General features: G+C 34.7%; 1 protein-coding gene across 3 annotated transcripts in view; it reads left to right on the forward strand.

Annotated features, from left to right (window-relative positions):
- The window catches only part of LOC108754638 (catenin delta-2), a 63128-nt gene that overhangs the window by 24980 nt on the left and 21408 nt on the right, over positions 1-16740 (forward strand). For 2 of the 3 annotated variants that reach the window (XM_018497099.1, XM_018497108.1), the window contains exon 2: positions 15182-15259. In XM_018497099.1, coding sequence (XP_018352601.1) covers positions 15228-15259 — 32 coding nt within the window. In that variant the 5' untranslated portion in view covers positions 15182-15227. Of the gene's footprint in view, positions 1-15180; positions 15260-16740 lie in introns of those variants that run through there. The other variant, XM_018497117.1, reaches the window with a different exon arrangement.

Consider the following 16740-nt stretch of genomic DNA (forward strand, 5'->3'; position numbering starts at 1 on the left):
CGAAAATTCGAACAAATGTTCGCAACCGCGTCGCGTCCGATCCAAGTGTGGGGAGGGTCTCGTCGTAAACGTCGGCGTCGTCGATTCTGCGTTACACAATCGAAGCGAAAGGGGGGTGAGAGTCTGCCGAAACCGTACAACGCCCAAGGTAGATAGATAGATAGGTAGGTAGGTAGATAGGTAGGCGTCAACCGACGTCGACGCCGCGACGCCGCTGTCGAAGAACGCGACGGAGCGAGAGAGGGAACCGGACTTCGAAGGGGGTGAGTTCCCGCGGCATCGATCGCGAGATAGTTTCCTAGAACGTGCGATTGATTGATGGTCTCCCCCATCCCCCGTGTACGCCCCGTGCGAACTCAATCGCGCCGGGAGGGAAGAAACTCTTCCTCTCTCTCTCTCTCTCTCTCTTTCTCTTTCTCTATCTCTATCGGCGAAAAACCCTTTTTCTCCCCAGACGGGAGAGTGTCGTCCCTTGCCCCGTGTATGAGAGTCGACGTTCCATCGCGAGTTCCGTGGGATAACTGTGGGGGCGGACGGGATCGACGGATACCGGGGAGCGTCGAGAATCCGTCCGTGTTGGACGGACCACCTGGGATAAGTACGTTGCCGACCTACATCCGCGGTCCGAAGGATGAGGAACGGAAGAGGTACAGCTGCTCGGAATTAACGGCGCCACGGCACATTAATAGCTGGCACGCGGCAGGAACAAATGCGCAGTTATAAAAGTGAACAATGGCGTAATTGAAAGCAAGAGTAATAAAGTAGAAGTTACACGGTGTATCCGCGATGTGTGTATCCGAGTGAATAAAAAGTGAATAAATTTCCTCATGCGAAGTTAACACCTCGGTATCTTCACCCGATTGCCCGATCCCCCGAATTCCGCACGGTGATTTATTCCGCCCGGAAAAGGACACATTAATTCTGAAAGTCAGTCGGAACCTGCAAATTCTTTGGATTAACGGAATCGATTCGAAACGTTATTTCTGTAGAAAAAAATATGTATATATATATATATATATATATCTTAAATGTGTATTGATAATAATAATTAATAATAGTTACGCAGGACGCGCGCCCCGTTTCAATCAATCTGGTTAATTTTTTTCCGAAATGGATGATATGAATGAATGTTTCTCAAATACAAATAAAAATGTAGAAACAGTTTCAAGAAGGATACGTTTATTATTTTCATATATAATTCCTCTAATTATTTTGCGCATAAAAGTGTTAAAGTAAAGATATTGAAAAATCAATAATTTACGAGATATTTTATACTTTGTTGTGGCAAATTTGGATATAAAATATAAAATATCTCATAAACTATTCATTTTTTACTACACTTTAATATTTCTATGCACAGAATAATAAAACGAATCAACTGATTTAATGAAAACACAACGGCTTTTAAAAGAAATTATGCAATTTGCGCATTTTTATATATAATAATAATTAAATAATAAGAATAATCTTAAATGTATATTTAAGATATAATATGTCGAGGAAAAATATATTAAATTAAAAAAAATATTTTTATCTAAACAGTGTCAATTAAATATTTACTCATTAAAAAGAAATTATAATTAAATCAAATTAATAGTTCTTATATCAAATAAGTATATTTTTGTATTTAATAAATATTAGTTGGCGCTTCAAACAAACGATTCATTAAAATTTAGTATATTTTTTCAATATATGTATACAAGAAAAGGATGACTAAAATATTTAAAAATATAACTAGATATATATATATATATATATATATATATATATACAGATCTGAAAGTAATTTTGTTGGACTCTCAAAATAATTATGTTAGAACGCTAAGCGTTGATGTGAATTTTGCAAAAATGTTAATATTCTAGCAACCAGTGCAGGAGCGTCCTGCATAATTATTTTATGATGCACACCAAATTATTTTCAGATCTGTACCTAATTAAATTTTTTTAATCAACAACTTCACTCAATAAAATAGTTCTTCCTGTGTATTACTTATGATGATACTTACATATTACTTAAATTACTACATTTAAGATATGCAATTAAAAATTTACCACTCACTTATTCTTTGTCACATATAAGACTGTATAAATTATTACATCTACATTTACGCACCTGCAAGAACGATTAGGCTCTAATCGGACCTTTCAATTAATTAATTCTTTAATTGCGTACGAGCCAATTAAATTATGCCGGCAAGATGCCTAAATAATTTAATTACACCAGATACAATGGCAGAAACTAAAGAGAAACATCAATCGCATTAATGCGCGACGAAATACCGCGCGTTATGCCACGTCGGGTAAAACATTTACCAGAACACAAATTCGTCAACACGGATATTTTCACGTTTCGCGCATAATGATGAAGAATTGTGCAACGCGCCACATATCGCGCGCGTAAAAAAAAAAACAAAAAAAATGATGATAATAATAATGCACTCGCGGGTGGTCGTTTTCGGTGCGGTGATTTTTTGTGTCATAATTTCGGCGAAAATTTATGGGAAAGCGCGAATAATCACGACGCGAATCCGAGGCTGATCACGCGAGATTTACCGGAGCGCAAGGAGGGGAGGGGGAGAGGGATTTTCGAGCTGCACCCTCATTCATCCTCCCTTCACCCTCCGTGACGGATAGCTCGAAGCGGAACAGATTGCTCTTATCGAGCGGGCTCTCGCGCTGCATCGATCACCGATATAATGCTGCACGTCGGCACGTTTTTACGTTTCCCGATTCGACTCCTCTCTCTCTCTCTCTCTCTCTTTTTTTCTCTGTACATTTCAAGGACCGAGATTTTCCGTGTTTTTCCGTGCGATTTGCCCGGCAATCGCGGCGGGACACGCATCCGGAATCCTTTACGCTTTCTGCCCGATAACAATTAATTCGTGTGCTTTGGAAAAGAAATAATAAATGGTTGAATGAAGAACAATAATGACACTAAATAATGATCACTATATGGCCGGTATTCATTATTAATTCATTATTAATTCGAGAGAGCAATATTCATAATTCGTTCTTATTTTAAAATCTTAATTCTCCATCACCACCCCGAAATATTTGATCATATAGTTTACATTTCCGGGTCGTTGAGGAAAACAGCACATATATTTTTTATAATTCCGGACTACATGAAAATCTAAAAAATTCTTATACACTCGTGAAACTTTCAACAATAAGTTTTTATTATAATAAAAACCGAACTCTATTTTATTTATTTTTTACATATTGAGTTCTGAATAAAAATTTTGAGAAAAATTCGTGACTGCGATTTAAAAGGCACAAAGTGGTGCTGGACGGTTAAGTAATATGTTTTAAGAAGCTAATACAGCTCTTTTATTGGCTCATGATACCTTAAGACAATTTCAATAAATTCGACTATGAATACTATCTGAACGAAGACTATCTTGAGTACAGTCTTAAGATATCATAAATCAATCAGAAGCCGATATTCGTAGTCGATTCTTATATTTGAGACTGTTTTAAATACAGTCTTATTTAATTACAGTCAAATTTAATTACTATTTAAAAAATAACAATATATTTAGTAGGAGCAACACACTATAGATTTAACTACATAAGATAAACCAAGTCAGAGGATCTTAAGACACTTAAAATGATTTTGAAATAAGAACTGACTATGTGAATACTGGCCAGAGAGTCGTATATATTTTAAGATGTCACCTAAAAGGATTTTAAGATATTACCTAAAACGGTCTGAAAGTAGGAATAGATTACGAATACCGGTCTGTGATTATCACAAATACGTAGGATGCCTGATTCGATCTGGGCTGGAGCTTAAGCATCGTTCTCGTCCAAAACGAAACATTGTCGCTTACTATCTACATTGTCGGAAACATGTGTCGCCGACAATGTAGATCAGACCTGTCCAAAACTTAGCTCATGAGCTAAACAGCTCCTCCCTCTCCATTGTTTCGTTAAACGAGACAGATATGTGGAAAGAACGTTCTCAAGTACCTAAAAATTTAGCTATGATATAGGTTTAAAAATGACTTTATTCGAATATTAAAACAATTATGTCCGCCGATCAAATTAGTTAGAAGATCAAAACTTTTTGCTGCATTGTTTGAAATTTCTATGTAATTATTTTAATAATTCTTTTAGAAATTACTTTTAGACACATGTCTAGCTGAATATTTAAATACTGCAGAAAAGTTCTTTCCGTGTACACAGAAAAATTTCATTCTATTGCTAAGAAAAGTGATTACTTTCTTTTTAAGTAATGGTTCTTTTTTTGACAAAGAGATACATTTTCTTGATAATATTCGTAAAATATACTTGTTACAAATTTTAGAAAACTCATTAATGTGTTCTCGAATAAGAATTCGTTTTCTTTTAAAGAATATTATAAAACTAATCGCAGAAGTGATTTTTTTATATAATAAGCCAATCGAATTTGTTTTAATTTAATAATCTCGATTTAAATATTAAACTTACTAGGATTCAGAATATATATTTCGAATGAAATCAATGTTCATGATGAACTTATGATGAATTTGCGGATATATGAATTTTTGAAATATTTGAAACAAATAATTATTATTTTCGTACAGTATGTATTTTCCTGTGTATAGAAAACACAAAACAGGGTAAACGCTAAAGCAGCAGCCAGTTACTAGACAGAGAGCTCTAATATCTATTTTTTTTTTATTTTCTCGCTCAATGAAACAATAGAGAGGAAAATGTTTAGCTCGTGAGTTAAGCTTTGGACAAGCCTGAATTGTAGATAAAATTCAATTTAAATGCAAGAAATTGTGAGATATACGTTGCCGGTTAACATTTTGTCGAATACACTGTCACATACATTTTGTCGATAAATGTTGGAAGTAACTTAAAAATGGCATCGTATATGACAATGTTGTCTAGTTTATGTTTTTAATATCGACGAGATGAAAATAAAAAAAACTACACATTAGTTTCTAAAACTATAGAGTGAACTTTCACTCTAAAAAGTGAAATCTCACTTATAAAGATTAAAAAACTGAGCTACTCTTTTTCAAGACTATTGAATAGTTAAATTTTCACTTTTCAGAATGAGATTTTACTCTAAAAAATGTACAGAAAGCGGGAAAATTTAGAAAGTAAGTTTCGTTCTACGAATCAAAATATTACTGTAACAACACAAATTTGGTTGAAATGTACCGAACGGAATTCTAATTTTATACAAACAAAATTGGTATAAACAAACATTTTTGTTATCTATAAAGTGAAAAAATTTCGTAATATTTCGTAGAGGCAACTGATTTTTTTGTTCTATAAACAATATATTTTATTACTGATAAAAATACCTCGACTGAACAGTTTTGCTGAAAGCTATAAATTCTTTTTCCTAGTGTGGTGTCGTCGACATGAAAACACATGGAAACTTCAGTGACGTGGTTTGTGACATCGCTACATTACGGCCGGTATTACAGTCCGTTTTTATTTCAAGACCGTCTTAACTTTTTGAAGCTCGAAGTTTTTTAACAAAGTTACTTAAGGAAAATCTTGTTTTCCAACGGTTTTCGTGGTCGCTGAATTTGATTCTGGTCTTAAAAATTTCAAATTCACGCTTAAAAAAAAAAAATCTGATTATCCGTAAAACTCGATTTTAGAAAATTCTTTGTATCGCTGAGTTTGAATATAGCTTGAAAATATCGTATTTCAAAAGTGCAGTAACCTCCATGAAGGAGGATTTAGTATCAAAAGGCTCATAAGGGCCAGAGTTTGAAAGTCAGTTTGGAAATCTCTCAGTATTAACTGTTTATGTAACACTGATGAGCTGCGAATAAAGCGAACTTAGAAATTTGACTGCGTAATTAAAAACTCTCTAAAACCAAGTTTTATGATAATCAAATTATTAAAAAAAATTCTGTCCGTCATATATATACGAACTTGAATCTCCCTATTAATCAATAAAAACTCAAGCTTAATTTCAAAGACATTTCGATCCGGTGATTAAAATTTATAAAAGAAAAATTGCCTGATAATCGACTGATTACAAGATATAATATATATTTATTATATTTTTAATTAAAAAAAAATCATTAATATATTTGTAAAATGAAAGTGAATTTCGCCAGTTAAAAGTACACAAAATATTTCATATAACAATTATATTATATCTAAGAGGGAGAGAAATGTAAAATTTTACATTAAGGCGGCGTTCGCCAGGATCGTTATCCATGGAAAAATATTTGCTTCTGACAGTTAATTCTAAATTTATCCCTCCCTCCGCGCGTCTCTCTCGCGCGTGGTTTCCGTGTCCCGCATAAAATGAGGATAAATAAACTTCCTGCGTGCTGCCAAGATACGACGTTGTCACGAGAATTTAACGATTCCACGAAGGAGCGAGGGAAAAGTCGCGCAAGAGGATAAACGCGGGGGATTGCGCGGCACCCGGTCTTTTTCTCTCATTTCGATTTCCCGCCGCAAAGTCCGCGAGCTCCGCAGAGGCGCGAGTTCATACGGAACGCGAACAGATCGCGGCGACTATTTCGCAAATGAGATCCAAGAGGGTGAGAGCCGGGGGGGAGAAGAGGGTAAATTATACGGCAGCGTACCAGGTCTTTCGAGAATACCGGCCTTCCCCTTACGTGTAATTACGCGATTCGTATTTACATACGTGCGTCAGTATTATCGCCCGGCGAGATCTTTATTTTTGCATTCGAGCGAACCCGGCACGCACTGCAAACTTATATACGAATCGGTTACATTCGAGACGTCCTGGCGGACAAAGGCCGGAAAAGTACCAATTTCTTAATCGCGGCGTAATCGTAACGACTCGTGCGACTCGATTGTTGCCGACTGCCTGTGCAGTGAGAAAAAAAAGAAACTCGCGGATATAATAAAGGAGCGAAAGCGCCGTGTGAGAGAAAAATCAGGGAAAACGTAAAGTGACCCAGAATCTCACAGTCTCGCCTCTCCGTCGGTTTTTAACCTGCGGACATTGTCCATACGATGTCAAATTATACCCAATTTGAATTGTTTTTAATCGTGTTTATAGATTGCTGTTGCTTTTACTCGATATATTGTTTAATTTAAACAATGAAGGTGAACAATTTAATTCCAGAAATGGTATTATTAAATTTGATTAAATTTAATTTATTGTCTATTAAAAATATAATGCCAGCAATAGCTAAACTATTATTTGTAAATAAATTTGATTAATTTGTATTAAAGAGGGGAAATAAGATAATGGCAGGATAAAAATGTTTGATGAAAAGAATTTTTATATGGTGAAATATGTAAAAATTTAAAAGATTGTTAAATTTTATAATAAGTAAGTTACGTAGAGAAATTAGGATTAGGTACCCTATTATTGCAATTAAAATTAAGAAATTAAAAATTAAATGTTAAACATTAAATTTAAATAATTTGGCGGTATTTTAAAAGGCTAGAGAAGGAACTTTATAAATGGTGGTTTTACAAATAATGGTCCACGATAGGCAGGTCTTGATAGAAATTTTTGATGTGTTATTGTTTAAAAATTATTTTATTAGAATATATAATTAATAGATTGGATTAAATTTGAATTCAAATCAAAATGTACAATAATTAAATAAAAATGAGTTACATTTAGGTAAATTAATAAGTATTTAAAGTTTAAAAAATGTTAGATAAAAAGGATTTAGTAGTAAATTTGTTGAATTTAATAAATTGAAATTTATATAAATAAAATATGTACAAATTGCCCGTCATTTTCATAAATAGATAGTTGGAAAAAATTGCAGCAAAGTAATTATACCAGAATGTGTATTTAGATGGTAAAATATAAAATATAAGTGATATAAATTATAAAATTGATAAGGTATTAATTATACATATAAATAATATGAAAAGTGGCGAGGAAATTTCGTTTAGTCGGTAATTAAAGATATATTTAAATGAAAGATATATTTAATTGAATATAGTTTTATTAATTAAAATGAAATAATTAAGAGTAATTATATTGAAAAAGGTTATCACAAATTCTTCATCCTATATTTATCTTATATAACTTTCTTTGATTTCCAGACAAAATTTCCTGATTTTTCCCTGAAATTTCCGAAATATATATCATTAAGAATTTAACATTCAAAAGTATATAAATCTTTAAGAGAATAACGATATTTGATATTTTTAGAAATATTTAAATTAAACACAAATAATTCTGATCATCTTTACTTTACACGTAAATAAAAACTGCCAAAAGTTCTCTATTAAAAAATACTTTTATTTTTCCTATATTTGCGTTTAAAAGTGACAGCTGATTAGTTTCAGCAACTTTCTAAAGGACACTCTAAATTCATTGGAGTGAAATTCTATTGAAAAAATAGAATGATTACCGAATCACTAATTTGAATTTTCATTCATGTAGAATGAATGTCATGTCGTGAATATTTTCATTCATAATTAAAGAATGAATGATATACTTCACGTTATTGTAACAGTTAAAAATAGTTGAAATGAATATCGACAACTTTTTTCAGAGGTAAATGCTAACAAGACTCTACGTATGTTAAATTTAAATATTTTTTTACACAGTTGGGAAAAATTTGTGTTAAATTTTACACATTTTGCATGTCCTAAACTGTTCGCTCTTATTTTAATTTAACACAAAATGAATATGTTAGAAAACTAACGCAAATATTATGTAAAAAATGAACAAAAAATACAATATTGACACAATTTATAGGTAGACTGTGAAAGCATTTTTTATTCTATAAAATTTACATTTATGATATATTAAATGAGTACATATTTTATTCATTTATGTATCTTAGAATTTATGTTTTAAAATATATATTACTTTTATGTTATTTATTCTCTTGCTCAATAAATTGTATTATTTTGAACTAAGAAATGTTAAATATCAATTTAAAATAAAATATTCAAATAACAATTCAAATCACATTATATTAAATTATCTCTCAGATTTATTAAAAATTCAACCATATAATCAGTTATCAACAAGAACTTGAACGGACCGTTTATAATCTAAATAAATACAAAAATTTTTTACTGTGTAATTATAATTGATCTTTCATTCGAGATCATCTTGACTGATGTTTTACTCTAAACAAATAAAACATTTACACTACAGTTGGAGATAAAAAGTCATTCTTACGTAAAGTGATATGTCACTCTGTTCCAAGTGTGTACTTAGTATTTTTCATTATCAATTGGAATAAATTGTCACTCATAAGATTTCACTCTCGAGAATTTCGAGAGTAGATAAATATAATTCAGCATATTAATTGAAGATAATTTAAAATTTTTTTCTCCATCACGGAATTAAGAATTTTAATCGCGAATATGCATTAATTTTAATGAAAAACTTCTCGAGGTTCGAGTTAATAGAAATTTACGGAGTTTGATATTTTCGCCGAGGCGGTCGGATGCGAATTTAATTAAAAATCCGCGACCCGGATTATCAACCGATCGTGAAATTTTCCAACGGGGAGAACCCCTTCCGGAAGAGAGATCTTCATCGATCGCCGGCGGCGGGACGATGATTTCTCGTCCTCCTCCACCTCCTCGAAATGGCGGTCCTCCGCGAAAAGGCGCTCGTGAATCCGTCGTGTGTGACGTGTGAAAAAAAAATCTAATATACCTGACACCATTACCAGGGATAAATCCGCCCCGTGGGCGACGTTGCCCCACATTTTCATCCGCGGCTCCACGCAGTCCGGGGAATTACCGATCCGACGCGGATCGTCAGACAAAAACTGGGACAGGCCCAAATCGGGATCCGAGATCGGCGGGACACGCCGGGCGAAATGAACGTCAACCGCCCCAAAGTGGATTATTAAATCCGATTTAAAAATTTGCCCCGATCCGAGGCGCGTTGCCAAACACCGGCGGTCGGCCCGGTGGCATTATATTACCTGCGAGCGGATTATCGGGATGTGCGCGGTAAAAAATTTGTTATCAATCACAACGCGCGATTCGACAGACGGAACGAAAATCATGGCGGTCGGAGGGGAAGCGAGAATCGACCGCGAAATCCCATTAAAAAAAACCACCGATCCGCGGCGAATCGGCCAAATACAGCGGACATTATTAGCCCGAAGCAGATTATCGAGAGGAGATCAGTCGAAAGTAGATCAAACGCGGTCGGTAATCGAATGTTATTTCAACAAAATGGTGCTGCGTGTTTCTCTCACCGTCGTTTTTTCATATCGCGTTATTTCTACTTAAGTGCCACGAGAGACTTTCTAAATTCGAAAGATAATTCCCCGGTAAATTACATCCGACTTGGCTCTAATAATCATCTTTCTCTCTCTCTCTCTCTCTCTCTCTCTCTCTCTCTCGCCCGTATCTTTATAGCGGATGAAAAAATTATTATTACATACCAGATGAATTAACAAAGGATTATCCGTTTAGTTCCCTTGGGGGACTTCCTGTCCCTCTCCCTCTCGCTTCACACCTCCCCCCCCCCTCGCCATACGTTATTTCCCATTATCGTTCAAATGCGGCAGTAATTGGTTTTCTATCATTGCGCGCGGCGTTAATGGCAATTTTAAATTAACGCCGGTGGATATCCGTTGTAATTAACTGTTTCAGTACGAAAAGGAGGGCGAGCTACTGTCGTCGCAGGATATGTTACCGAACTGGGGACATCCCTCTCCCCGTGTTTTACGTCGCGACGCGTCGCGACGCCATTTACCCGTGTAATTGACATCGTGTAATAAAATTACGTTTACAATTTTTGAGCCGCTTAAATCTGCGTCGTGAGATAATTAACAGCTTTCTAAGATGCGTATTTGCATCAGTAATATTAAATTGCTTGTTAATTTAATTCGCCACATTCACTGAGAGGATAACTAGTCGAAGTATTGCGAAGCGAATGTTACATTAAATCTTCGATATTTATTAATTATGAAAAAATTTTGCGACGAAATGCATTATATTTCATGAATTTCCGAAAAATAAAATGGACGGTTTATTTGCTAAGAATAAAATATTTTATTTCACCGTGTTTAAATAAAGTTTTTATCTCCGTGAAATAAATATATTTCTCATCAATAAATTTTTAAGTATCTTTCTCGGTGTAAGTTAAATCAGTTAGTAGATCCATTTATTATACAAAATCACAAAAATTTTATTTACAGATATTAAGCTTTTAGCGGCACACGTATGACTCCAAATAAATTCGTTCTTATTAAATGTATGAAACGATAAATTTATTTAAAGCGCATATGTCGTTAAAAGCTTGACATTTAAAATTTTTGTCGTTTCGCCCAACAATTGCGTTATGCTGTATAATACGTTACTCCTTTAGGACTGTGTTCGAAAATAATAAATCGACAAACAATCGACGCACAAGTTTGCCAGAACTCGTATAAATTCGCAAGAAATATTATTGTAGGCGCGAAGAAGAACCGGAAGGACCGCCTTGGCCGAATATGCCGTTTTTCACTTGCGTGTGTGTTTAATATCTTTTTCGGACGTGCACTAAATACCCGCATTACGGCATGCGACAATTCGCGATTTTTCTCCTTTCGCTTACATCTCTCCTTCTCGTCCTCCTCCCTTTTCCGCTTCCGCTTCCGGCACGATGCCATCCGGTACCCGCCATCCGCGCATGATTGTTAATATACCGTTTTATTAATTCACGAGAATTGTCACCGCTTTTAGGAGCGCCTTTGTAAGGGCCTTTATGACTCGCCCCTTTGCAGCGACGAGATGAATCTTTAAGAATGAATTTCACTTTACACTTGCGGGAACATCGGCACGCGGAAATTGCGGTGCCTCTCCGCAACGGTTTGTGAAATTGCTGGTAATAATAAATTAGATATAAATCGCAATGTAACAAATATCAGTGGGAATTTTTTTTCTTTTTTCTTCTTTTTGTATTTGTGTTAAAACCGGTCCAGTCGAGTCCAGAGTTCTTATGAAATTTTATATTCTACGCGTTTTTAACATATCTGAATGTTAATTTGATACATAATGCGATTGTTCGAACATTTTTCACTGATATTAAATATTTCGTGTGCCATTGCGAATTGCAATTAGAAAATAGCGTGCCGAAAAATAATCGCGTAGATAAAAAAAGATTTACTAGAGGATCCCTTTAAATTAACAGAGAAAAATTTGAGTGTTGCGACACATGTTAAATTTAACAAAAATTTTCCAACTACGTAAATAAATCACAATATTCGGGTGTATATAAACGGAGAGGAACGGAGTGAAATACGAACGAGAACGAAATAGTGTAAAAATATCAGTTCCCCCCCCATTTGTAGCAAAAAGATATGAAAGATATTAATACAAATGCCGACGTGAATGGCAGAATTAAATGATAATAAGATGCTGGAAATTATTACGGCTGGTCTATCCTGAATCGTGTATAAAATAAAAACGGATCAATCTAATTGCCCGGAAATTTTGCTCTCTCACGTCTCCACATCTCGCGAGCGGACTTTACGCCGAGGCGCCGCGTAAATTAAACGCATTACGATCGCAAATTCATACAGTGTACTCCTGCCCAAACAATAACCGGAATTCGTTATTTTTCCACTGCGGCGGGCGGTGTTCATTTCGCCACTGGCAATCAAGTGCTCTCATTAATAAAGCATTTGGGGCATAAATTAATTATCGCCCTGGTCTGTCGTCCTCCCACCCCTCCCACCTGTCCGCACACAGGGAGTTTTCCGTCTGTTTTCCCTCTGTGGAATACACCGATGATCGCAATCCACTCCGATTATTCCGATCTATTCGCAAAGTCGACAGTCTCTCTCTCTCTCTCTCTCTCTCTCTCTCTCTCTCTCTCTCTCTCTCGCGCGAGAGAAACACGCCGGATTACTTTCGTCGGATTACTTTTTCTACACACAGAAAAATATTTTTCCATCGCTAGAAAAAATGATTATTTAATTTACTTTCTTCCTCTTCGCCCGCTTTTATTTTGGAACCGCGTTAAAAAAATCTTTTTCAATTCAATTCATTTCGGATTTCAATTAGCAATTCATACGAAACAATTAATACTTTTCAAAATGTTGACTATTTTTAGTTCAACATGTACATTGTTATACACATCAAATCTCAAATGAGATGTTGGTGGAATTAAATAATTTTAATGGATAATGTCTTTGAATTTAAAATGTACGCAGATTCCGAAGGGGTTAAATAATTATCTTTAACAAAGAATATTTGCATGATAATAATCTTAAAGTATACACTGAGAAATCCGTTAAGTTGAATTAATTAATTCCTTGTTTGGGCGAAACGAATCGCTGGTTAACGCAATAAAATAATTTAGCTGAAACATTTGGTTATTGTAACATTCTACTTGTTTCTGATAAACAAGTTTATCTGATGCCAATGTTTACCAGAAACAAGTAAAATGTTACAATAACCAAATGTTTTGCTTTAACTAAATTATTTTATTCGATTTTATTGCACCGAGATTTTGCACCATATCCAAACAACAAATTAATTCTTTCAATTAAATGGGTTTTCTCAGTGTTACCAATTTTAGAAACATTCAAAATAAAGAATTTATTTTCTTTTGAAGAATATTATGAAATTGATCGAGGAAGCGACTTTGTATAATAAGCAAATCATTGTCCTAATTTCATAATCTTGATTAAAGTATCAAACTTACTAGGAATTCAGAATATTTCGAATAAATTTGTGGCTATATGAACTTTTGAAATGCTCGAAACAAGTAATTATTACTTGTGTACCTTGACGATCGAATATCGCGAGCTATTTCGCACTGCGAGCGATACGATTCCCAATGCCACCTCTCGTCCTCTCTCTCTCTCTCTCTCTCTCTCTCTCTCTCTTTCAATCTTTCTTTCTCAATGGATACTAATTTACGTCGAGGTTTTCGTAGCCGGCCTCGGAAAATCCGCGGTAAATCGAAAAGCGCGATAAAAGGGCCGCCCGGGCGAGAAATTAATCGTTGCCCGGAAGGTCTCGGACGTGTTAGGTGATGAATTAAAAGGATTTCTCTCTCCATCTATAGGTGAGATCGTTATACGGTGGGCCAACAACTAATTACGGATTATAGCACCTAAATCAATCAGCCAGAGCGCTCCACGAGGTGTAATACAAATGAAGAATTACGATAACTGGATGAAGAAAAGATAACAGCACCGCGGCCAATATTATGCCGTTGGTTTAACTTCGTGTTGAAACGTGATTTATCAATTTTTAATTACTCTCCATCTATACAGAGAAATGTAATATATTCTAGATTTAGATTTTATTTAAATGCAAACGTTACTCATGTTAAGCTGTCAGCTGTTAAAAAAATCTCATATAACACTGTTAATCCTCCGCCGGTAATATGGTATTGGATTTTAAAAGCACGGTCGATTTTTTATTGTAAATTTGATAGATAAATTCAAATCCGTAAAAAATGAGTAAAATATAATCCAACTTGTATGAATAAAACTTGATGATAAAAACTTAAAGCTTTCCCAAGTATATAAGAATTTTTTTAGATTTTTACACGGGACAATAGAAAAATTTGTATTGAGGTTTGAAAACCCAGGTTCCGTATAAAGGTTGAAAATTTCACATTGCCGGCGGAGGATTGAATTCATATGTAATATCAAATTACATTTCCAACTCGAGTTATTTTTAATCATTTCTGCAGATCGCCGTTGCTCCTATTCAATGTGTCGTTAATTTAACTGAAACAATGGAATTAAACAATTTAGCCGAGAAAAATATATTAAATATGAGATTCAAATTTAATTTGTTATTTACTAACAAGCGCACGTTAATATGGACGTTGTTCGTTTTAAAGCTACAACTGCAGAAATGGATTACATTCTGGCGTACGTGGAGGTTATAAATAACAAAATGTTATTTAGCTCAAGGATTATATCATTGTCCCTTTAATATCTAAAAGTGTATAAATTAATGGAACAGAACAATTTTTCAACTATTTTTCATGGAACATACACAAATATGGATATACTGAGAGAAAAAAACATTGCTGCAATTATTATAATTTGACTACAATTTATAGTCATTTCGGTGCCGACTATATATTTTTTGTAGAATCATAAATACATGACTACAAACATTATACTAATAATGACTACATTAATGAAGCTTCTAACCATAATTATTTTACCATGCGATTATAATCACAAACGCCAAACATTTTTCTCTCAGCGATAAGATTATTTTCTCGAATGACGTGTTCAGAGTTACAAAAAGAGATTTCTCGTTCCTTTGTTTTCAGGGGACATCGTCCACTGCTCGGGAGCGAGAGACGCAAATCAGCTGGTATGTCAAATAATCAGCTGGTTGACTCCTGTCTGTAAGTGTCTTTCTCTATGTTAAAATAAACTGTCGATAGAGACTGCGGCGAAAAGTTCTCATACGCTTCACCGATTACCGTGCAAAGGAACTAATAACATTTGTGCATCCCGTAATACTGCTCGACCTCCAACTCATTCATTCATCATCGATCGCGTTGATCTTCCATGACCATTTGCACTTTTTTACACTTACGTCGGGCACAGCTCTCGTTCTTCGACAATTTTTTTCCCCCCTTAAAAAATTTCCAGCCCCCTTATTTCTCGCAATAAGCTCTCGCAGTAATTCACGAGGCATTTTCTCGGGCTCTTGTAGTAAACTCAACTCCAGTCTTACTCCCCGACGACTTTGACGTTAACTTTCCTTTGCGATAATTCAGGCATAATTACAAAGTTACGTGACGTGAAGGATTAAAAAGGTTTCGGCGCTTTAAGCTTCTAAGTTTAAGTAAATAAACAACGAAGCCGCATTTTCTCCGTGGATTTTCAGCAAAATTCTGTTTCAAGCTTGCGTCGATTCGAACTTACCGGCTCCCTCCATATTTAAGTATCGCGATCGTTTAAAAACTCCCCGAGGCCGTACGATGATGCGTCTCCGGCGAAAAAGACAGTTACAACGACACTCGAGTCCCTATTTTGTAACGACAGTGGCAACATCGTTGCATCGTCGTTGTATGCATCATACATTATAAAACAAACTGTTCAACGACAACGCAACGATATCGACTGTCACTTAGGACCGGTTTTTCATTTTCTGGTTAACTTGTGCTTTTAGAATTAATCACACTTTGATGATAATGCAAGAATTGTAATTTTTCTAGCTCTGTGTGATTAATTACTAAACTGATGCTTTTGTAAAAATTATTCACTACAAAACCATCATCAATTTATGATTTTTCTAATCACTAAACCGATGGTTTTGTAGCGGTAACTTTATAAGTTACTCACTGCAGAACAAAGAAGTCAGTTCGATGATTTTTTTCTAGTTGTATATTTCATCATTAAGCTGATAGTTTCCTAGTGATGACTTTGAAAGTTACTCGTCGTACAAAATTATCAATTTAGTGATCGATCACAGCTGGAAACGTACAATTTTTACAATAAGGAAGTAATGCAAGGCTCAACATTGAAAATCAAACTAAAATATCACAAAGGCTACGAACCATAATTAGTTATTCGACGCTAGAATTGATACTCTTTAATAATAAACGTTTCAACTTGCATTCGGTCAGTCTCATGTTACATGATAATGTAAAATTCAATAACGACGATTATAAATTTAAAATTTTTAACCATGCGTGGTAAAATAAAAATCGATGGTAATGGTAATGTAAAATTAATGGTAATGTTCGAACGCTCTTACTGAATGACGTCGTTACCGTATTACGCTTGTGCATACAATTTTTACTATTATCAGATTGAGCCTACGTACGAGTCGAATGAAAAACTCTCGTCCTAAGAGTTATAAAATAGGAGCTTAGAC

Source organism: Trachymyrmex septentrionalis, unplaced genomic scaffold (assembly GCF_001594115.1).
Source record: "Trachymyrmex septentrionalis isolate Tsep2-gDNA-1 unplaced genomic scaffold, Tsep1.0 scaffold119, whole genome shotgun sequence".
Taxonomy (NCBI): domain Eukaryota; kingdom Metazoa; phylum Arthropoda; class Insecta; order Hymenoptera; family Formicidae; genus Trachymyrmex; species Trachymyrmex septentrionalis.